At 39.9% G+C, this 25,572-nt stretch overlaps 1 protein-coding gene across 2 annotated transcripts in view; it reads left to right on the top strand.

The window, feature by feature from the left end:
* Positions 1-24,890, top strand: part of LOC143022628 (uncharacterized) — a 375,823-nt gene extending 350,933 nt beyond the window's left edge. For both annotated transcript variants that reach the window (XM_076180939.1, XM_076180944.1), the window contains exons 3-13: positions 2,419-2,543; positions 3,566-3,655; positions 7,858-7,939; positions 9,121-9,267; positions 12,723-12,930; positions 15,185-15,291; positions 15,757-15,907; positions 17,154-17,256; positions 20,188-22,009; positions 23,051-23,245; positions 24,423-24,890. In XM_076180939.1, the coding sequence (XP_076037054.1) occupies positions 2,419-2,543; positions 3,566-3,655; positions 7,858-7,939; positions 9,121-9,267; positions 12,723-12,930; positions 15,185-15,291; positions 15,757-15,907; positions 17,154-17,256; positions 20,188-22,009; positions 23,051-23,211 (2,996 nt within the window). In that variant the 3' untranslated portion in view covers positions 23,212-23,245; positions 24,423-24,890. The remainder of the gene's footprint in view (positions 1-2,418; positions 2,544-3,565; positions 3,656-7,857; positions 7,940-9,120; positions 9,268-12,722; positions 12,931-15,184; positions 15,292-15,756; positions 15,908-17,153; positions 17,257-20,187; positions 22,010-23,050; positions 23,246-24,422) is intronic.
* Positions 24,891-25,572: the final 682 nt, after the last annotated feature.

Genomic DNA, 25,572 nt, shown 5'->3' with positions numbered 1-25,572 from the left:
CGTGTTGTGACGAAATGTCGTATGCTTGGGGTTGTGACGTTTTGTCTTTAACTTGGATTTATTATGTCTCATGCTTGGGTTTGCGGCGGTTTGCCTCATGCTTGGGAGGGCCTTAAGGTCATTTGCTTGTATATTTGGATTGGGCTCAACTCTTTAATGTATAATGCTTCTAAGATTGGGAGGCGTATATCATCTGTATACATTTCCAAAATCTCTGTTTTTTTCTAGGATGTTAGTGTTATGCCATGGATGTTAGTGTTATGCCATGGACTTTTCTTAAATGTTTTTAGGTGCTCCTGATGTCAGGCGGTATGAAAGGCGACGGGATAACCTCATTGTCGTCCTGCCAATACAGGTGGAGGGGAGGGCATCACAGTTCCTTCGTGCACAAGTAAACCTAAAAATGACATGTGATTTCTCAAGTTCCTTTCTCTCTTGGTGGGGCCTGTTTTTAAGTAGGAGGTGGCTGGTCTTCCTTGGCTTTTAATAAATCACTAAGTTAAGCATTTTCTCTGTGTCGACTGGTTTAATGTTCCTCTTTATAATCTGTTCCATTATACGTTCATCTTTATGGACTGATGAAAATGTAGATTTATAATAGATGTTGATTTTATCTATATCTTAATTATTGTTATTATCTATGTACCAGCCGTCCATTATTTTCTTGGTCTTGTGGTTAATATCTTTCTCACTGAAGCCATTATTGATTAGTACTTGGGTGGAGCGCTCGATTTCATTGTGTGCTTCTTTCCATGTGATACAGTGGGTAAGTGTTCTTTGGATGTAGGCACCGATGATAGAGTCCTTATATCCCTGAGGGCACTCAATAGAACGGTTAAGATAGTGCCCTAGGTTTGTGAGTGAGGGAGTGAGTGGGGTGAGTAAGTGTGTGAGTGATATTGCTCATCATGTATATGGTGGCGTATACATATCGTGTACACTTCAGTGTTAAAAGAATATTCAGTTTGTTTCTCTAGGATGTCGAGGAAGGGCAAAGCTCCTTCAACACTATCTTCCATAGTGAAGGTGAGATCAGAGATCTCTTATTGTAGGTGTCGGAGTTTTTCAGCTTCATTACTGTTTTTGGTCATTATGAAAATATCATCAATGTAGTGACAGTAAATGTCTTGTTTTTCTGTTTTTGAATAGTTCTATGCAGCCCATGAAGAAGTTTACCATTAATACTCCAAGGGGGGATCCCATTGCTACTCCATCAATTTGACACTAGTAGTTTGCGCGGAGGCAAATGAACGGGACCATTTTAGTGCAGCATTCAAACAGTCCGCGTAGTGTAGGTTCTGGGATATCTAGTTTTGGTGTAATATCATCGTGGTACATTCGGTTCATGATGTAATTGATTGTGCGGTTTATGAAAATGTCAGTATATATCCCTTCCACATCGAGAGAAGCGATCCCTCCTTTAGCACGGTTTATCTTGGGAATTTCTAGGAAGTCGGATGTAGATTGTAGACTGTAGATTGCAGACTGTACTGTAGATTGCCAGTTCCATTAGGGGTGGTGCAAGTCTGTTTTATTTATCTATTCAATTTTTTTCGTTTATTTATTTTATATTATTTTTTCGTCATGGAAACATATTTTCGTAGCGTGTTGAGCTTCGTGCTTGTTCGAGAACTTTGGCTGGTCGAACACATAGGGCAAAGGTGACGACTTCGGCCACGTTTAATTCCGTTAAGAATAACCCAGGTTGCGCACGCGCGTGCACACACACACACACACACACACACACACACACACACACACACACACACACACACACACACACACACACACACACATATATATATATATATATATATATATATATATATATATATATATACATACATACAATGAAAGACCAGATTCAGAATAGTAAATATATAATTGTTCAGACAAATGCCAAGTAATTTAATTTGTATCACAAGAGCTCTTAGGTCTAAATGGAGTGTATATTGTTATAATGTAATACATCGTACACACACACACACACACACACACACACACACGACAGTACTCTTCTCTTTGTCTTCACCACGCTTCACGTTTTCCTCCTCAATTTCCTCCTCCTCCTCCTCTTCCCCCTCTTCTCTTTAATCTTTGTTATACCTTTGTCTTCATTCCCACCTCCTCCTCTTCAATGTTCTCTTGAATACCGCCCCCGAAGATCTCAACCCCCTTCCCCCCGTGTGGGAGGGAGGGAAGTGGGGAGAAAAGGGGAAAGGGGGGAGGGGAGGGCTCCCCCCCCCCGTCGTAATAACCCAGCGGCCTTGACCTCAACGTTTCTCATAAGGAGGGAAGAGAGTTTGTGGGGGTGGGTGGGGGGAATCAATTCGACCCCACCACCCTCCCTCCCCACCCACTCCCTACCGGTGACCTTAGCCCACCTTGACCCATTTTCATTCCGTTCCTCCCCTGCAGTGCTCAAAAGCGACGAGGACTCGACGACGGAGCAGGCGTCGCCATCGTCGTCGTCGTCGTCGTCGTCGTCGTCTTCGAAGTCGGTGTTCCTCGGCATTGGGGACGTCGCACAGAACATGCTAGAGGTAGGTCGTGTGTGTGTGTGTGTGTGTGTGTGTGTGTGTGTGTGTGTGTGTGTGTGTGCGCGTGTGTGTGTATTCACCTCGGATCTGCTGCAGTCTCTGTCGAGACAGCCAGACACCACCCTACGGCAGTGAGCTCAGAGCTCATTATTTGCCGATCTCTGGGTAGGTCTGAGACCACTCACACACCACACACCGGGACAGCTAGGTGTGTGTGTGTGTGTGTGTGTGTGTGTGTGTGTGTGTGTGTGTGTGGTCTTGGATCACGTGTTGGACTCGTGATCGTCAGCTATTTCCCTCCCAGAAGAGAGCTCAGAGCTCGTATATAACCGATCTATGGGTAATTCTGTGACTTTACACGCACACACACACACCAACTCCCAGCGCAGCGATACTGAAATCATTTCAACTCTGGGCGGGATTCGAACCCGGACCGCCGTAGTGGCAGCCGCGAACGCCACCACTGTGCCATAAAGTAGCGTGTGTGTGTGAGTTTGTGTGTGTGTGTGTGTGTGTGTGTGTGTGTGTGTGTGTGTGTGTGTGTGTGTGTGTGTGTGAATCGTTCAGGTGCTGATTTATGCATATACTTTTATCCAGTCATTTATTAGTAAATAAAGATAATGTTAAATATTCTAAACCTATCCTCTAAAAACAATAATATGAAGTAATTAAGATAATTCTATTGACTTTACCATTGCACCCATAAACAACAATTAAAAATAGTAATAAAAATATTTAAGAATGTATTTCAAATAACGATAAAAATTATTTAGAATAATTGGCGAAGGGTGTATTTTGAGGCCACTGTTCCCACTTCCAGATAATGTTAGATATTCTAAACCTATCTTCTAAAAACAACAATATGAAGTAATTAAGATAATTCTATTGACTTTACCATTACACCCATAAACAACAATTAAAAATAATATAAAAAAAATATTTAAGAATGTATTTCAAATAACGATAAAAATAATTTAGAATAATTGGCGAAGGATGTATTTTGAGGCCACTGTTCCCACTTCCAGGCCATCGGCGGCTTCCTGCTGGTGGTAACGTCGTCCGGCAAGGTCGTCTTCGTTTCGAGCACCATCGAGAGGTTCTTCGGACACTGCCAGGTGGGCCCCCCTTGTGCTCGCTCTTTCTCTCTCTCTCTCTCTCTCTCTCTCTCTCTCTCTCTCTCTCTCTCTCTCTCTCTCTCTCTCTCTCTCTCTCTCTCTCTCTCTCATCTCTCTCTCGTTTAATCCTTGTACTAAAGGAGATAATTAAGGATCTCAAGACTATCTCTCTCTCTCTCTCTCTCTCTCTCTCTCTCTCTCTCTCTCTCTCTCTCTCTCTCTCTCTCTCTCTCTCTCTCTCTCTTTCTACACTCTCTCTCGTTTAATCCTTGTACTAAAGGAGGTAATTAAGGATGTCAAGACTATCTCTCTCTCTCTCTCTCTCTCTCTCTCTCTCTCTCTCTCTCTCTCTTTCTACACTCTCGTTTAATCCTTGTATTTAAGGAGATAATTAAGGATCTGAAGACTCACTTTCTCTTCTCTCTCTCTCTCTCTCTCTCTCTCTCTCTCTCTCTCTCTCTCTCTCTCTCTCGTTTAATCCTTGTACTAAAGGAGATGATTAAGGATCTCAAAACTATCTCTCCTCTCTCTCTCTCTCTCTCTCAATGTTTTTTAATCCTGGTACTAAAGGAGATAATTAAGGATCTCAAAACTCTCTCTCTCTCTCTCTCTCTCTCTCTCTCTCTCTCTCTCTCTCTCTCTCTCTCTCTCTTTCTTTCTTTCTCTCTCTCTCGTTTAATCCTTGTACTAAAGGAGATAATTAAGGATCTCAAAACTATCTCTCCTCCCTCTCTCTCAATTTTTTTTAATCCTTGTACTAAAGGAGATAATTAAGGATCTCAAGACTCTCTCTCTCTCTCTCTCTCTAGATAAATCTCCAATTACAAAAGAATGCTGCATGACTCTGTCCCGTAGGGGTGATGCCACAAAAGTCACCCAAATTGTCGACCGCATAGACCTTATGCTCTCAGATAAATAAAATTAATAAAAATCGCCTGACGGCAGTCAGAACAATTGTCAGAAATTGTGTCAACACCATCCAAGTGAGCTAAACGAGATGTGGTTAAGAATCCACAAAAACAATAAATACATAAATATTAAACCAAGTACATCACCTTATGTAAGACATTAGGATTTGTTGTCTAAGTGTCGGCAAGTTTTTTATTTGTCTGTAGGGGGAGGGGGAGATCGGAGGGGTTAGGGGCGTACATACATATACCAGGGGGGACTTCGGTCGTCTTCCCTTACAAGAGAGGTAGCCAGGTCAAATGGAATAATTCCACTCCCACCCACTCCATCCCCACCCACTCCACTTCCTTTCACCCCTCCCTCCCTCGCTCTTTTCTTGGCTCCTCCTGGATGACGGGTCATCCCTGCATCTTGCCCATTGCCCTGGATAAGAAGCAGTGCAGCAAGACACAGCACATCCACAACAAGGCCGCTTCATTTAATCTGCAACTCCTCTCTCCGTTCCCTCATGCAGAAAAAGAGAAGACGGGGAGAAATCCCTTTGGGCTGCGTCACATTATCATTCACACATACTCCCTCATCCCCCCACACACTCCCTTCCATGCATCACAGCATCATCCATACACAGCCATTCTCCACTCAACCCTATCCCATGCCCTCTCCCTTCCTTGCTCAACAGACATCCCCCTTTTTCCCAATGCCCCTTTTACCCCATCCATCCATCTCATCCTTGGTCGCCCCCTCATGTTTGATCGTAAATGTTGGCAGTATCAAGGGTCGATGACCCTTTGAGAAGAGTGCCAAGCCGGTAGCATTCGTCGACTCCGGCGATCAGAGACACATGCGATCACAGACACACGCGCACACACACACGCACTCAGACACACATACACGACCCCTAACCACATCCACTCAGTAATCGCATGGGTCATAGTTACGGTTGTCTCCTTGTCATATTTTGAGATGTGTGTGTATATGTATACTCGTATATGTATATATAGACCCATGTATATATATGTATATATATATATATATATATATATGTATGTATGTATGTATGTATATATATATATATTGTGTGTGTGTATGTATTTTGTGGGGGTGGGGTAGTGAGTGGCAGAGTCAACCCCACGAAGTGCCTCATTTCGTCTCCTTCGGGTGCCACCGCCGCCGACGCTGCCGCCTCCTCCTCCTCCTCCTCCTCCTCCTCCTCCTCCTCCTCCTCCTCGTCCTCGTCCTCGTCCTCCTCCTCCTCCTCCTCCTCCTCCTCCTCCTCCTCCTCCTCGAGCCACATTCAGCGAGATGGCGCAAGATTCTCCGCCGTGCACCCGAAGTCACGGCCATTCATAAACGGAGACCTCTGGCATGCAAAGCTTCTGCTTTATCATCGCAAAGCGTCGGTAGGTCAGCCTTGTCACGCAGAAGGCGCTGGCGAAGGAGGAGGAAGAGAGAGGAGACCGTGTTGTAGGTGACGCGGAGATCCGGGATTTAAGCCCTTTAACACAGTTATGTATGCCCCCTAAAAATAAAAATAAAAGATTAATTAAGAATAAATAGATAATAAAAATGTAGCCAGAGCAAAGTCTGTGAGGGTCCCCGAGTTGAAGTGTCGAGAAGTCTCAACTTGTCGCTTGTCTCTCTGCTCATCTCATATATACATATATATATATATACATATATATATATATATATATATATATATATATATATATATATATATATATATATATTATATATATATATATATATATATACGACCGACTTGTTATTGTAACAGTAACTATTAGTATTGTTGTTAAGGTTGGACATTATTTTATTTATTGTTGTTAATGATACTATTATTACTCCTATTACTACCGCTACCGCCGCTTGTAATTCACTACTGAGAAAGACGATTAGATGTTGGTGGCACAGACTTCGTGACATATATATATACATATATGTATATATATATATATATATATATATATATATATATATATATATATATATATATATACAATCGTGATATATATATATATATATATATATATATATATATATATACAATCGTGATATATATATATATATATATATATATATATATATATATATATATATACACACAAGCGAAACCGGTCAGGAATAAACTCGGAACGAGACCCGTGAGTCTCTTTTTTCCACCTTTTCAACTTGTCACAATGTCTCTACATATATATATATATATATATATATATATATATATATATATATATATATATATATATATACATATGTCATAGGGGGTTCACACAAGATATGCTCGAGATTATTGAGAAAAAGGCCAGAGAGTGAAACACACGATCAACACTAAGATGTGTCTTTGTTCTGGATTAACAGCAAACACTATCCTATCTGAACACATAAAAATATCATCAGTGTGCTGGCTCTAACACAGTCTACAATTATACAAATAATATATGACCGACTTCCTGCTCCTCTGGAGGAAGGCCGAAGTGTCCAATTCGACAGCTCGTCGATCTCCTTCTCGTGTCGAGCAGCTGTGATCTCCTTCTCGTGTCGATCTCCTGTGGTCCTCCTCCTTGAGTAGACGGCCGCTGAGCCTCTCCTAGTCCGCCACAAGACAGAGGACCGTCTTCAAGTATCTTCAAGCTCCTTCGTGCTCTCCCTCTGCAGATCTGGGAGGGGGAGGGAGAGTGGTAGGAGGAGGTCAAACTGCGCGTGCGCGGGCAGCAGTGACCTCGAATTTCCCGGTCTAGTTGGCGGCCCTGGGTAGGGATGACCCCACACTATGGTCAATTTCCCCGGCCTGGGTCAGGTAACTGATCGCGCCGGACCGGCTCCAAGCGGTCGAACCACGTGGTCAGCGGTGGTCGAAATGTCCACGCTGACAATATACATACATATACATATACATATACATATATATATATATATATATATATATATATATATATATATGTATGTATATATATATATATATATATTATACTGTGCACATGATTTAACTGACCTCCCAATTAACGGATATCGGAAACAACGGACAAAGTCCAGATTTGAAATAAATTTGAGGACCGCAATGGAAATAAGCGTACATGCTTTTTGTGTTATCCTCGGCAATTTACATTTATTATTTCGAACTATGTGTTCTTGTCATTATTTGCACTTCATGTACATTGATTCATTGCCAAATAAAATCTAACCCCCCACTCACACACAAACAATGTCGCTATGGTTCAAAGTTTGTCTATAGAAGGGATTCTATATTGGTAGGTAATGCATTGCATGTTTTTAGATATTCTTTTGCTTTGCAGGCTGAAATCATGGGCAGCAATGTATACAATATAATTCACCCTGATGACCACAGCATACTACAACAGCAGCTCAATGCCAAAGGTAAATATTTTTTTTTTAAGATTATTTATAATAATAATTATTACCATATATAGAAATGAATAATAACGATGACATAATGATGGTGGTCAGGTGTAAGCAATATTTTTATAATAATGATTTTTGCCTGAAGTTGTGGTGACTGAAAACCCGCAGCCCCAAAGCAGCTGGCAGTAATCCTGGAGCAATTCCAGAGATCTCTCCAGGAAAAATACATTGGACTATTTTTTGTATTGTACTAATGTGGGCAGAGCTAATGTCGGGTACTTGCACGTGGTGGTCCTGCAAGTTGGACAACAGAGCTGATCATTTTCAAAAACCCATCACTCCCTCACTTCCTTCAGCAGAAGGTGCAGTCCTGAGAGGCTGACATTTGATCTCCAGACTAGGCCCAAAATCTCTCTCTCCACTTCTCTTGATCAACTTTAACTGAATTCCATAAACCTTTTCACACATAGCCGTGGGATCCTTTGGAGCAACTTATGGCTGCCCGGAGACAAAATCCACCAAAGATGTTAAAAAGAATGGCTAAGATTTTTCCTTGTAGCTATATTAGCCTCAACATGAGCATGTTTTACACATTGTGTGTGTGTGTATACATATATATATATATATATATATATATATATATATATATATATATATATATATATATATATACATATATATATATATATATATCAAGGGTGGACAATTCCCGTTTTACAGTAGTTGCCCTGTGGGATCTTTTGGAGTAACTCATGGATGCCCACAGACGAAATCTAGGTGTCCCAGGTGCACAGGCAACTGAATTGTCCACCCCTGCATAGAGAGCTAGAGAGCTGACAACTTGTGATTGCTCCCCCCACTCCTACAACTTTGAGCCAGTAATATAAAAACAGTTCTACACCTTCACACAACACCGACAACAGTCCAAAGTTCCTTCCCAGAGAGATCTATGGGAGGGATGGGGGGGGGGGACCATTGCCAGCTACTGTGAGGCTGCAGTTTCCCAGCCACTGAAACTCAGGGCAACAATTATTACTATTACTACACAGCTTTGCATTCCACATGAATGTCTGCAAGTACATGTTTCATTTTTGCAGAAACTTATGGTAATTAAACCTAAAGAATACTGTATACTCAGATGGATTTACACATTTCATGTTTTTTTTTAATTATTTGTTTATTTTCCATGTTATCAGGTAGTGCAAGACGATCCTTTTTCTGTCGCATGATGGAGAAATCCTTGTCACGGAACGACCCTGGACGGTATGAGATCATTCATATTGTGGGGCAGATAAGGCCCTTCTCGTCTTCATCATCTTTTCCACCATCACCAGCTTCAAGTGGTGAGTATTAGGTTGTGCCCTGACTGAAAGGTGTTATTCCCCAATGTAAATTCCTCACCTCACACTATGTGGATATGATCAAGTTATGTACATACATACATATACCAAAGGCTTTTCCCCCTACATGGGGGGTAGCCAAAAAGAAAAAGGCACAGAAACCACTCCCACCCATTCCACCTCCTATATATTCCACTCCCCTCCACCCTCCTCTCCCCCTCCCATCTTGGCACCTCCTGGATGACAGGTTATGTAATATTCATATTATGTAATATTCATATTATGTAATATTCATAATCCTGATAGATATTTAGCATATTTGGGTAGTGTTGTTGGTTTGACCTCAGTGTCACTGGAGACCAGGAGGATGTGGATCACCCTCTTCTGACACACGTTTGGCTTTGATCCTGCTTCATAGTCAAATGTGAAAGGTTAAGTTCTTGATCACTCTATCCATTGCCTTGCATCTCTCTTGCAGAAGACCCACAGCCTCCAGCTAATCAATAACAGCCACCAGACTGACCAATAAGTCACTCATGGAAGAAATGTTGTTGTCTGGGTATGACTAAGGTGGGGGAGTGTAAGATTAGGCGTTCAATGTCATCTGTGTGATGGTTGCATACAACTACATAGAAGACACAGACCACCTCATATTATTATGCTCCACACTAACAATATCCAGACAACAACACAATATCTCTTCTCCAAGTGATTTGTGGTCCCAACCTGAGGCTTTTGCTAGTTTCCTGGAGGCTGCAAGTCTTTTGCAAGAGAGACCAGGGGCAATGGATTGATTGAAGGCTGCATCTCAGCAGGAACTAAATATTACCTACTTGCCCAGTTATCATATCTTTCTCCTACTGTCCTCATACATGTCTTTCATTAACAATGGTACTTTGTAATAAGGAAGAAATTGTGCCATGACTTTTAACATAAGAACCTAAGAATGAAAGAGACCGCAAGAGACCATAAGGCCTACACTAGGCAGTTCCATGTCCTTTACCACCTATCATCTCATCCATAAAGTTGTCTAAACTTTTCTTAAAACAACCGATAGTTTCGGCACTCACTTCATGATTACTAAGTCTATTCCATTTGTTGACCACTCTATTATTAAACCAGTTCTTGCCTATTTTCTTCTTAAATCTAAAATTGTCAAATTTAAATCCAATACTGCAAGTTCTGCCCTGTTGTATTTATATGATGACCTTGTATGTATCACACTTGTTAACTTCTTCAATATGATTCAGATATTCATGCACACATCAGTTTGCCTGATGTATGATGATGCATCACAATACGCACATTACCAAATATAAAGTTACAGCTGTTATACTCATTCTATTTCACCCTGAATGAATATAACATCATAGAAAACATGATCAAGCATGTTCACAGAATACATGGGTCACTCAGCTACAACTACAGTGAGTTCTCCTTATACGGTAATTCTTTATCCGGTAAATTCACAGTCATGGTATTTGGTAATTACTACCCTCGATTCTATTTACTGAGAGAAAAATTCACAGATATGGTATCCGCTAGATATTTTGAAGAGGAAAGAGCAGGGAGAAGGTATGTCTGCCATATCCTATTATTACATGATATAATGGGTTCAGTATACGGTAATTTCAACTTACGGTAAGGTTTTCAGGAATGCATATGTACCATATAACGAGGACTTACTGTACAAAATAAGTATAATCAGGAAGTCGACACCGGCATCCTCGCGGCTCATGACACATACATACGTGTCATTGTATCGAAGATGTTAAAGCCTTTGATCCACTTGAATACCTCTATTATATCACCCCACACAGTGCATTCTTCCAGAGGATGTAAATTAAGGTGCTCAAGCCTGTCCTCGTCAGGTAAATTCATGAGCCCTTGTATCATTTTGGTCATTCTCCTCAGTGCTGATTCAAGTGAATTAATATTCATTCTATACATACATATACAGTACTACCTCTCATTAACGGACGTTAATTAGCTGTTTGCGGTGTTTTCGCTGTGTTTGTGGTGTTTTTGGTGCTGTTGTTTAGTGCTGTGCAATCACTATGCCACCCAAAAACTACTCCAAATCAACGGATTACTCACATCAACGGACACTGTTACAGGTTCGAGTCTTGAACTATACTGCTCTGATAACGCTCTTAATACCGCACTACGTCCAACAAATAGGGTTTCATTGCAGGACTTCCTCTGTGCCCGCTGTCCGCTGCCATGTAGCAGCGACTTTTGGCCGCTGCTACATGGCACAGTGGGCATGGGGGTGAACTTGGGTCCATCGTCCCAGGTTCGAGTCTTGAACTACACCCCCCTTTTAGTCCGTTAATGAGAGGTAGTACTGTACCAAGGTTTTCCCCCTTACAAGGGAGGTAGCCAAAGGGGGAAAAAGCCTTGGTATATGTATGGATAGAATGAATATTAATTCATTCTACAGGACAGAAACCAAAACTGTATTGCATAGTCAAGGATGGGTCTCACTAATGCCAGATAGAATATGATAACTACCTCTGCATTTTTATTCATAACTGTCCTATCAATGAAACCTTATGCTGTATTAGCTCTGTTCATGGTGCAAATACACCATTTCCTGTTTTAGTATGTACATACACCAAAGGCCTTTCCCCCTCATAAGAGGGGTGGCCAATTCAAAATTTACACCCACCCTATAGTGATCCCACATCAATTCAAAACCCTTTTTGTTGTCCCTCCCATCTAAGCTCCTCCTTTTAATAAATGACTCAATTTCCACCCAAAGAAAGGGGAACTTAACTGAATAGAAGTTACATAGATATACCAATGGCTGTTTCCCTCTTACAAGGGAAGTAGCCAAAAAACAAAAGGCATGAAATCCATTTCCACCCATTTCATCCCCACATACTCCACTCCCATTCACTCCCCTCTCTCCCTCTTATCTTGGTTCCTCCTGGATGACGGGTCATCCCTGCATCTTGCCCACTGCCTTTGGGTCAGAATCAATGAGGCAAAACACAGCACATCCACAGCAAGGCCACTTCATTTAATCGTGACCCCCCCCTCTCTGTCCCCTCATGCAGAAAAAGAGAAGATGGAGAGAAATCCTTTCAGGCTGCATCAAAATATCATTCACACATACTCCCTTACCCCACCCACTCCCTTCCATGCATTACAGCATCATCCATACACAACCATTGTCCACGCACCCATATCTTCTGTCTTCTCCCTTCTTTCCTCAGCAATCATTCCCCTCATTCCCAATGCCCCTAAAGTAGAAAATATACATACATGTATACATATTATATATATATATATATATATATATATATATATATATAATATATATATATATATATATATATATATATATTGTAATTGCATTGTATAGATTTAATGTATGGAAGTTACTTGACTAAGAAAAAAAATTTGAAAGTTACCTAGTGAGGCTTGACTCTAAATACAACATCACATTTTAGTTAATAGCGAGATGAGTGACGACGATGACAGAGAATCAGTTGATTCTGTAGTTTCGTCCAGCGGGAGTTTGGGATCCCATATGATGGTGTGTTTCATCCGTATCATCAAAGACCGCCCCATCACGGAGCTCTCCCTCTTAGAATCAACCCAGGACGAATACATCACCCGACATTTCATTGATGGGCGTATACTCTATTCAGACCACAGGTGAGTGTTTTGTTTAAATTCTTCTCTTTACAGTTGATATGTTTTTATATTTATAATAATCTTTCAGATTGCATTTGATTTTATGCAGTCATCAGCTGGATTCAGTTAACTTAGGCAGGGCCCCAACATGGGTAAATGCCGCCCACCCCCTCATACAGAAGAGAGAAGATTGGAGAAACCCTTTTAGGCTGCATCAAAATATCATTCACACAACCGCTTCCCCCCCCCATCCTCTGCCGCCTCCTATCCTTGCATCACAATATCATCTATACACAGCCATCCTCCACTCGCCCCTATCTCCTACCTCCTCCCTTCCTTGCTCAACAGACATTCCCCTCTTGCTCAGTGCCCCTTTCACCCAATCCATCCATCTCATCCTCAGTCATCCCCTCAAGTTCACTCCATCCACCTCTGCCTTCCATACCACTTTTACTAATTTTTTTCTCTCATTCTTTCCATGTGCTCAAACTATCCTAATACTCTTTCGTCAGCCCTGTCTGCCATCTCCTTTTCCACCCCTGTTCTCCTCCTCACCTCCTTATTTCTTACTCTATCCAACCTTGTTACCCCTACCATGCTTCTCAGACATTTCATCTCAAACACATTTTAACTTTTCCTCTTAGCCCTATACAGTGCATTTGGCTCAATCAACGTTTCATATAATCTCCTCTTGGCATCCATTCCTAGTTGCCAATCTCTCATGCCATACTTATATAATTTGGTAAATTGGAAATTTATTTTTACCGTATATACTCGCGTATAGGTCGCATTTTTTTAAAACTAAATATTTCGCCAAAACCAGGGGTGCGACATATCCACTCGACATTAATGAGGGATAGCACTACTCTGTCACTGAAGTTGCAACAATTTGCGATTTCAATGTGACAATGACAGAATTTGTGGTGTTTCCATGATATGCATTGTAAAGCTTTTCAAGCCTTTTTTATGCATATATATATATATATATACTGTATATATATATATATATATATATATATATATATATATGTATATGTATATCAAAGGTTCTTACCGACTTGCTGCTTTAAACTAAACTATTGCTGTTAGAAAATCGCATATAGATTACAATTACAATAAAATCATAAAATATTCTCTTTTCCAACTCTTTTGTATGTTTTATAGTGTTTATAATCAGTGACCCTTTGTTTACTGTACGTTACCGTACATCACCTGTTTCACTCGTGGCTGCATTTTTATATGTGCACAAATTATGTTTTCATAGCGTAATGTAATATCCTGTAACATAACTTAAATAAACTTATGATTTTCGTAATAAAAATTATTATTTTCGTAAACTTCCATTAGGCCTACTGTACTGTTAGATCTACAGTAGATCGCACGGAGTTTTAGGCCTAATAACTGCAAACCCTAATCATGAGTACTGGTAAGAGAAAGAGCTATGAAGTAGGTTTTAAGCTGAAAGTGGTGGATTACGCAGAAGAATATGGAAACAGATCTGCAGGAAGGGAGTTTGGGGTTTCAGAATAGATAGTGAGGGAGATGGAGAAAGCAGAAAGAGCTTAAAGAAATGCCAAAATCCAAGAGAGATGCAAGGTTTTCAGTATCTCCATACTAATGTCTTGAAAAAGAATTGTTTGACTGGATTGTAGACCTTAGAAATAATGTCCTTATTGTGAATTGATTTTTTTTTTTTTTTTTTTTTTTTCTTTTTTGCCAAGGTAACAATAACGTTTTTTTACGCAAGTACATTTGTTTACGATTATAGTTTTAGAAACGCAATCGTTGTTTATGTAAGTTTGCATTATGCGCATGCGTGACAGTCGGAGAGTCTACATGTGTTCTGATATTTAAATTTGTGAGTAAAGTTTTGAAATAAAGGTAAATATCTGATCATTTTTATGTTTCAGTAGGTCTTATAAATCGCCAGATTACAGTGCGACCTATCCGCGGGTCAACCGCAAATAACCACTTTGACAACCACAAACTAGCAGTGCGACCTATCCACTGGTGCGACCTATATGCGAGTATATACAGTAGTCACTGGGTTTTGTCCATTGCCTCTGAAATCCACGAAATGGGAGTCTATTCAATTGAGGTCTGAGTGTATTCTATAAATACCAGCCAATGTTTTTCATTAGCTATCCTATCCAAACCTAAACAAAGGTCTCAGAAAACTCAGAGAAGGACAGTGATCCTGATGATAGTGTTGTCTTAATTTACCATCTGTTACTAATTGCACCTTGTGATAATGGTTTTTTGGTGGATTTTGCAGAATGTCGACAGTTCTTGGCATGATGCCTGAGGAAGTACAAGGCAAACCTGCCTTTATGTTTATGCTTGAAGATGATGTCCTTTGGAGTATTGTTGCACAGAAACAAAGTAAGCAACCTTCTCTGAAAACAGAGGGTCGAAGTTAAAAGAAAAAAAGAGAGAAAAAAAAAATGTATTGCTTTGATATGTGATACAAGTTTAAAGAAATTTTAATTCTTAGTGTGATAGCTTTACCATTCTTGTGTCATTTCCCAATACCATAACCACAGCCTCTGATTCTTTTCTACATTCAACAACTTGAAATAAACCATCTTCCACTTACTGCTTAAACATGGCAAAGGAAATGTGGACTGGGAATGTAGTGTTTATTCCTGATGTTTAATCTACTGACTTTTTCAAATGAATGGACATTTGAAAAAGTCCATGTTTCCTTTGCCATGTTTAAGCAACTTATTGACATGGATATTAATTTTTATCTTCCACTTAGCTATAATGTATTAATCTTGATATAATTTGTGGTTCATATCTTCCTTGTCATGCACTTATTTTCCATTTTATTCCTATTTTCATCAGTGTTTGGGAGCAGCCAAGGGCAAGGGACAGTTATGACCAGACTAATGACCCAGAATGGAGAGACTGTAAATGTTCGGTCCCGTGGATATTTAGAAGTTGACAAAGTAACAGGAAAGGTGGACACTTTTGTTTGTATCAACAGTGTTGTAAGGTTAGTACATTATTAGTTTTACTTTTTACAAATGGACATCGATATTTTTTTGCTTTTTTTATAGTCATTTCCCTTTTTTGCCAAATCCTGTGGTGGGGGATAAGAATACTGCCACTGAGTGTTCCCACTTGAGTCATAAAAGGCAACAAAAAGGGATAGGGACTAGGTATCCTCTCTGTAGCCCCAAAGGGGACATTACTAAAAGAAAAAGCAAAGGCATAAGAGGATCTGGAAGGAGTTTTTCATGAAAAGAATGAGTGATGAAAGAATAGTAAAACAAATGTGGAAGGCAGAGGTGGAAGGAGTGAGCATGAGGGGATGACCAAGGATGAGATGGATGGATGAGGTAAAAGGGGCATTAGGAAAGAGTGAAATGTTTGTTAACCCCGTCCATATGATGATGCCTACATAGGCATCATGAGGTATGAGTGGGTAATTGAAGATGCCAGCACTGGCATTTTCATTATATTTATTTTGTAGTTGTAGCTGAATGACCCCTATTTTCTGTGAACTGGCCTGATCGTATTTCCTGTGGTTATTAATATTCAAGATGAAAGAGAACAGGTAATACAACTGTAACGTTATATTTTATAACGTGAGTATTGTGATGCATCATTGTACATCAGGCAGCTGATTCCACCCACAAGAATTTGACTCATATTGAAGAGGTTAAAGAAAGAAAGGAGAAGACAGAAGATAGGGGTGAGTGGAGAATGGTTGTGTATGAATTATACTGTTATACGTGGAAGGGAGTGGGTGGAGGATGGGTGGGTGAGGGAGTATGTGTGAATGATATTTTGACGCAGCCTGAAGTTATTCTCCCCTTCTTTTTTTATGCATGAGGGGACAGAGGGGGGTGGGGTGTCACTGATTAAATAAAGCATCCTTACTGTGGATGTGCTGTATCTTGCTACATCGCTTCTGACCCAGGACAATGGGTGAGATGTAGGGATGACCCATCATCCAGGAGAAGCTAAGAGAGAGAGAGGGGGGTGAATGGGAGTGGAGTATGTGGGGATGGAATGGGTGGGAGTGGATCTTATGCCTTTGTTTTTTGGCTACTTCCCTTGTAAGGGGGAAAAAGCCCTTGGTATATGTATGTCTGTATAGTCTTTTTTTATATAAAGTTTTGGTTTCTTATATATTTGAGAGATAATGTAGTGATAGTTTTCTTTCTATCGTAATCAAAATTTTTGATCTTTAATTATGTGTTTATAATATTCAATCTCATATTTCCCCCTCATAGCCGCGAGGAAGCAGAAGAGGAAATGAAAAACCAGAGAAGAAAGCTTTTTCCAGTTGTCAGCAATCCAGACACTCAAGTTATGATTGATAACCTAATTAATAGTGTAAGTATAATCTTTCCAACCTGACAAGCTTTACTTATGATGAACATAATTTAAAGTTGAAAAATTGCAATACAGTAGAACATCCAGTACTTAATTTATGATTGTACACTGCTCCGTAATGATTTGTCTTGGTGGCTGAAAATACAGAGAAAAGAATATGTATTGCTGTTGATAAATGCTCATATAAACCTTACCTGTACTTCAGTAATCAATATACAGTATTTAATTTTGTATTTTAAGCTTTATGTATATACTCGTGTAGCACATGACCTCTACTCGTGTAGCACATGACCTCTACTTGTGTCAAAAATATGGTAAAATTAAAATTATTAAAAGGAAAATAGCAATGGTAATATACATACATACATATACCAAGGCTTTTTCCCCCTACAAGGGAGGTAGCCAAAAAGAAAAAGGCACAAAATCATTCCCACCCATTCCATCCCTGAATACACTCCACTCCCCTCCACCCTCCCTCTTATCTTAGCACCTCCTGGATGACGGGTCATCCCTACACCTTGTCCACTGCCCTGGGTCAGAAGCAGTGTCGCAAGACACAGCACATCCACAGCAAGGCTGCTTCATTGAATCGGCGACACCCCCCTCTCCGTCCCCCTGTGCATAATGGTAATATATCTACCTATATACCAAAGGCTTTTTCCCCCTAATAAGGGAGGTAGCAGTCAAAATGCACATACCTACAAAACATTTCACTCCCACCCATTCCACATCTATCCACCTTTCTTTCCTCTCATCTTAGCTCCCTGTGGATGACAGGTCATCCCTGTATCCCATCCACTGTCCTGGGTCAGTACATCCACAGCAAGGCGTCTTCACTTAATGAGCAACCTCCCCTCTCTGTCCCCCCATGCAGAAAAAGAGCATATGGGGAGAAATCCCTTCAGGCTGTGTCAAAATATTATTCACATATAACCACTCCTTGTCTACCCTGTCAAAAGTCTTTTCCAAACTCATAAAGGTTGAAAAAATCCCTACATTTTCCTAAAGCTTTCTCACATATCTGCCTTACCATAAAAATCTGATCCATGCAACCCCTACCTTTCCTAAACCCATACTGTTCCTCATCAATTACTCCCTCTGTTCCTCTCCTAATCCTCTCAATTAAGACCCTCCCCTAAGCCTTCCCCTCATGCAGAAAAAGAGAAGCCAGGGAGAAATCCCTTCGGGCTACGTCAAAATATCATTCACATATACTTCCTCATCCCCCCTTCCCCCTCCTGCTCCCTTCCATACATCACAGTATCATCCATATAGAACCATTCTCCATTCTCCTCTCTCTTCCATCTCCCTTCCTTCCTCAACAGACATCCCCTCTTTCCCAATGTCCCTTTCACCACTTCCATCCATCTTATCCTTGGTCACTCTTTCCACCTCTGCCTTCTACACTTCTTTTACTAATCTTTCTTCACTCATTCTTTCTATGTGTCCAAACCATCCCAAAACTCTTTCATCAACTTTTTCTCCCAACTCATTTTCCACCCCCACTTTCTTCCTTCTTTTTTGCCTTGCTGTGGATGTGCTGTGTCTTGCGACACTGCTTCTGACCCAGGGCAGTGGACAAGGTGCAGGGATGACCCGTCATCCAGGAGATGCTAAGATAAGAGGGAGGGTGGAGGGGTGTGGAGTGTATTCAGGGGTGGAATGGGTGGGATTGATTTTGTGCCTTTTTCTTTTTGGCTACCCCCCTTGTAAGGGGGAAAAAAGCCTTGGTATATGTATGTATGTATGTACTTTCTTCCTTACCTCCTTGTTTCTCAATCCATCCAACCTAGTAACGCCCACCATACTTCTCAGACATTTCATCTCAAACTCATTTAAACTCTTTCTCTCTTCCTCTCTTATGGTCCATATTTCTGCCTCATACAGTGCTGTCAGCACAATCACCCCTTCATACAATCTCTTAGCATCCATTCCCAAATGTCTATTTCTTATTACACTTTTTAAATCTCCAAGGCATTTACTTGCTTCTCTCAATCTACATTCTACCTCCACCTCCACTATTCCCTTTCTCACCATGTTTGCTCCCAAGTATCTAAAGCTATCCACTTCCTCCAGTCTCGCTTTGTTAATACTCACTTCCAATGTACTGCCATTCTCTCCCCTTGTACATCTCATCACTTTACTTTTACCCACATTTATCTTCAATTTCAACTTAAAAATAAATGGTAATAATAATAATAATGATAGTAATAATAATAATAACAAATCTACTAAAGTAACATTAATACCAGCCTACACATCTCTATTTTATTCAACATGTTCATGTGCTTGTCAATATCAACTCACTATATCACATATCATATGACCAAATACAGACTATTCTTAACCTTATATCGGTATACAGACTGTAGTTTGTTTGTGTTTTGACTCATACCAAAGATGACTTTCATCTCATCAAGAACATTACTCATGTAATAGTCTACCCCCTAAAAACATAATCATTACAATGGAAAAAAAAAGGCACCTCTACTGAAACTACTAATACTTATTGAAGATCAATCACTTTCTTCAGAATTGCGATTTGGGTATTTTAATTTCCTTTGCATGTATGTAACATGTGCCACAGCCACTACTAAGAGGCAGACATTAATAATTAATAATTATTCATTGCTGTGTCTTGCTGCATTGCTTCTGACCCAGGGCAGTGGACAGGAGACAGGGATGGCCCCGCATCGATGAGGAGATAAGATGAGAGGGGTGGAAAGGGTGGTGGATGGGAGCGGAATGGGTGGAAGTGGGTGCATGCCTTTTGACTTAGCTACCTCCCATATAAGAGGGAAAGAGCCCTTGGTATATTGATAAATTATAACTGTTCTCAAACATTTCATAACAGCCCATTTATCAATACAAATAACAATTATTGCTTCCCAAGCCAGAAGGATTTATTAATTTCTTTTGTTGACATTGCAGTTAGGCCAAGATGAGCGAAATCTGCTCCAGAAGTTGATTGGCCACAAGTTGCTCAACTCACTCACCCAGACACCGAACAAGAAGAGTCGACTGCCACCTAAGATCATACCTGCAGGATGTTCAAGCAGTAGTTTAACATCACAAAGACACCCCCATGCACCAATACCATCAACATCTTCATCAGTAGAAACCGTTACACCAGATGTTAGCTTGGACCTGCCTACAGTATTACCAACTGTAGAGGAGAGTGCTTCTTTGTATCATCAGAGTCCTCATCTTCACATGGGAGTCTCCTCAAGTTTTGAGAGCTCCTGTCCCAAAGCATCCTCATTAAATGTACCTGTTCAGATTCCCTCAAACAAAGAGTGGAATATAGAGAGTAGACCCGAAGCATCAAGTGATATTAGCAGTAAAAGGGACTGGAATAGTATAAAAGAAGGACAAAGTAGTAGAAGCCCAGACCTATGGGGTGGTAGTAGTAGTAATAATAGTAGTAATAGTGGTAGTAGTAGTAATAAAGGCACAAGAAATATCTCTGAGTATCCTATGAATGTACCTGTAGAAGCTTCACAACAGTTTGGTAGTCCATCTGTTAAAAGGGCACTTACCCAAGAAGAATATAGTATGTCTAAAAAGATGACTATTACAGATTTAAGAGACAACAGTAGAATACCAGATAGTGCTAATACTACGTATTACCCCCCTCAACACCAGAGTCCGAGAGACTCTTGGTCTTTCCCAGGTCCCTCCACACCATCTTTTGATTGCACACCGAGACACTATTCAAATAATAAAAACACATCTGAGCTCTTACCCTCATCTCCATTACTGTTTCTACCATCACAGTCATCTCCAGGGACATCACCTTCATATGTTCTCCCTAATGGACAGCCTCTTCAAAAGTCACCTGAAAGTCAAACATTGCCTGAGCATTCATTAGTTCATTATACTGATGTATACAATACTCAGAGTGTAAATAGTGGCAATTCGAAAACACTGTCACCAAATCCTAATATGTGCAAAATGTCTCAAGTCTCACCAGACCCAACAGAAGGAAACGGCTTAATTAACAAAAAATACTTAGATCAGACGAGTATGGAATGGCAGCAACAACCACAACAACCACAACAACAACAACAACATCAACATCAACATCAACATCAACAGCAAAGACAACTCTCTCCATCATTTACCAGAACTGACCATAATAAAATACAGCAAGCATGTCAAGATATGTTTCTGCCAGAGCAGCCACAGCCACAGCAACTCCCTGAAACACAGCTCCATATGCAACAGAGTCAGAGGCAACAGCAAATGCCACAGTTCCATCAGCAATCACAGAGCCAGAAGTTCCCCTCACCGCGACCACAGCACCAGCAAGCACAAATGGCGTACCAGCAACCTCAAGCTCCAATACCACCTTACCAACAACAGCCCCACAATGACATGTATCTTCTTCAGAAGCAACCACAGCTGCAGATGCACCATCAGTACCAACAGCAAGTACAACACTGTCCACAACAGCAGAACCTACAAATTCCACATTCTCACCAACAGGAACCTGTTGTCCAGCAGATTCAGACACAACAGTCAAAGCAATACACAGAAAATGAGGAGCTGTGTCTACAGCAACAGGAACTACAGTGTGGTCCACACAGGTATCAGGACTCTAAATGTGCCAAAGGAGTAGACACTTCTCTTCAGAGTTTCTCATCACCCTCCTATTCAGCTCCTCCTCCTGAATGCTCACCACTTAGTCTTGAAAATCCATATAACCTGAACTTGTTACCACCAGACTATGAATCAACACAATCACATCAAGGTTAGTGTGAATACATGACAAAATATTTTATAATTTTTTTTAGAATGTAAAAGAGGATAAGAAAGCTTTAGTTGTAGTAGTGGGAGATGCCAGTAAAACAACAGTGATAGGAAAGGAGAATGAGCAGGATAAAGGAAAATTACTAGGCAATGAGGAAGTAAAGTAGCACTGAAGGAGATGAAAGCTGAAAAGGCACCTGAACTGGATGGTTGTTATTTAGAATGTCTAAGGGTGGCATAGCTATATTGGAATGCCTGATGAGATTGTCTAATGTGTGTCTAAGGGAAAGAAGTGTACTGGTGGATTGGAGGAGTGTATGTATAGTTTCAGTGTACAAGGAGTAGGGAAACAAGTTTAGATGTAGTAGTTTTAGAGGGGTCAGTCTGTTTTCCAACTGCATTTCCATCTTTCCAATATTCTATACATCGTTATTTTTATTTCATTTTATCTTATAATATATATATATATGTATATATATATATATATATATTTTTTCATTATGCTAAACTATGCTCTATCTTAGAATGAGCCTGAGCTATGGGGTGATAGCTCATTCTTATTTTACTGCCAAGAATGTCATATTGAATTACTTTGGAGAATGCATATTCAAAAAACTGCAAAGGCAGCACAGTGTCTTCTACCAGGTAGCAAAAATTTATCACTTTTTCCCATATCCTGCAAAGGATGTGAACATTGGATTTATCATGGAGTAGGTTTATGATCCTCATCTTCTGATATGTTCCTGTGTTAAAAAAATATGTACTTGTACATGTGTGTGTGTGTTTACCTAATTGTTTGTGTGTATTTACCTAGTTGTATTTTACGGGAAGGGGAGCTATGCTCGTGGTGTGTATTTACCTAGTTGTATTTACCTAGTTGTGTGTGTGTGTTTATATTTGTGTTTGTGTGTGTATATTTGTTGGTTTTGTATGCATGGGTCCACCTGTTTTCATATACATATCCTATCCAGGCACAGTCAGTTGTTTCTGTAAGTTGTAATATATCTGAGAATGTAAGTTTGATTCAGCCTATCACTTACAGATCATCCAGGAACCAATTTCAACAGAAAGTCACCAGAAACTTGTAGAAGAATACAAGAGATGAGAAGAGCTCAAAGCTGTGATACAGAGTCCAGGTTACAAGAAAGTATGAGACAAGACCAGCAAGAAGATCATAATCAACCAAATCAGCCATATAGTTAACCCCTCTAATACAAATCTGGACTTAATTTGAAAGGTAAATATAATGCTGTAATTATTCATGACTGTACTATACATATATTATTATGACGAGTTAAACACCATATGAGGACGGAGCCTTTATTTGTACAACGTTTCGCTTATTACAGCTTTTTCAAGTACAAGTTGAGATACACATGCTTGACATTGAATAAGAGGAATGGAGGGAATGGGGAAAAAAAGAAGTGGGGGGGGGAGGAAGAGGAGGAGGAGGAGGAGAAGGGGGATTGAATACTGGGACAGGTTGAGAATGCTGACTCAAACGTCTGCGGGCAAATTTCTCACAAAGGGTGGTTTAAAATTTTGTTGGCCATGGGTATTAGAGGAATTATGTGGGGTGAGATGTTGAACATGCCCCTATTTTGTTCAATAGTGTTCATTCCTTGAATGATTGCTGCTTCCAAACACTTCCTGCGGGTCTTGTCGGGTTCTCGTATCAGCAGCTCTGCATTCTTCCAGTCCATCAGATGGCTTTCCCTGTTCCTTTGTGTCACACATGCATTGGTGGTGATATCAAGCCTGACGTCAGTGTTCACGTGTTCATGTATTCAGGTCTCGTGATGTTTCTCCGATGTAACCTTTATCACATCCCGAGCACGGAATACGATAAACACTGGCTTTGGTGCCTGGTGTTTGGTTGTTGTATGTTCTCGTCCTCGTGATGTCTTTTATCGTCCTGCTGGTTTGGCACACAACTTCCAAATTGGTGGTTCCTCAAATAAGAGTCAGGTTGGTGGCAACATCACTGGTTGGCAACACGAGATGTTCTGCTGTGCTGTCCTGGTGCCTATGGCTTTCCTGAATCTTAGCAGTCTATTTTCTGCAATTATCCAAAAGAAAATCTGGAAATTTCCAGAATTTCTTTTGGATAATTGTGGATAGTTGAAGGGTGTGGGATAGGTGAAAGGTGGATGGCCAACCCCCTTATGATGGGGAAAACACTATTTGGTATTTGTATGTGTAAAATGTTCTGGTGATACCTTTAACCTAAAGAAATAGCTACACAATGAAATCTTTTTTTGTAAATGAGCACTTTATGAATTGAAAGTGACCCTCATATTAATGGAACCTTAATCATTTCATCCAAACGTTTTCTTAATTATTTATTTCTTAAGGAAGAATCCTTATAGTATTTGTCTCACAGCTCTAATCTCAAGCTCCTTGTTTCTTTCCAGAGCTGCTGCATCTCCATGGAGGAGCCTGGTTTGTGGCCACTGACATTATATATATATGTGTGTGTATATATAAATATATATATATAAATATATATATATATATATATCAGAGCTGGGCGTGTTACCATGATATAGGTCATTACTGAAAAATCTGGGGTGCATTTCCATCAATGCATTACTGATTTTAATTTCCTTAGAGCAGCCCCCATTACATATGTGTATATGTACATAATGCAGACCACTCTAGGAAATTAAAATCGGTAACACACTAACAGAAATGCACCCCAGATTTATCAGTAATACACTACCTGTCCAGCAGTAATGTGCCCAGCTCTGATATACATATATATATATATATATATATACACATACATACAGACATACATACATATACCAAAGGCTTTAACCCCCTTACACAGGGGGGTAGCCAAAAAGAAAAAGGCATAGAAACCACTCCCACCCATTCCATTCCCTATATGTACATTAATATATATATATATATATATATATATATATATATATATATAAATATAGATATATATATATATATATATATATATATATATATATATATATATATACACACACACACACATATATACACATATATATACACACGAACACACACATATATATATATATATATATAGTACATTGCTTTGGAACTTTCTGAGGAGGAAGAGACCTTCAAAGTGGTGCTTGTCTGGAAACAAGCATTAGAGTTGTGCTTGGCATGGGACCTCACATGGGTAGTACAAATGGCAACTGTTTCTTTCATAAAAGTTTAGGTGTGTGGTAGTAAATCAAAAAAAGACATGAATGCATTGTAGATATTGACTTCAAAGAACTGTTTCTATGTTTGCTATATGCTGTAGTTAGAGTAAAAGGAACATTTTCACAAACAAAATTATTTTTGGGTTAGCCCAATAATTTCCTAAAGTATTTACTGCTATGGAAGTGCTTAATTATAAAAACAGAAATTTTTTATCTAATGTTACTAATGGCCTTTCAAGTTTGAAATGAAAAGTGATATACATAGGGTTTTCTTGGAAGAATGATGCTACACCAAATTGTACTCAGGAAATTCGTCCTAAACTGTAGAAGCGTGGTGGATTGTGTGCAAGGTGAAGAAGCACATTGGTTTATAAGT

Source organism: Oratosquilla oratoria, chromosome 3, assembly GCF_046742065.1.
Source record: "Oratosquilla oratoria isolate Oo_2021 chromosome 3, ASM4674206v1, whole genome shotgun sequence".
Lineage (NCBI taxonomy): Eukaryota > Metazoa > Arthropoda > Malacostraca > Stomatopoda > Squillidae > Oratosquilla > Oratosquilla oratoria.
Note: the sequence above shows the minus strand (reverse complement) of the source record. Positions and strands in the feature narration are given on the sequence as shown.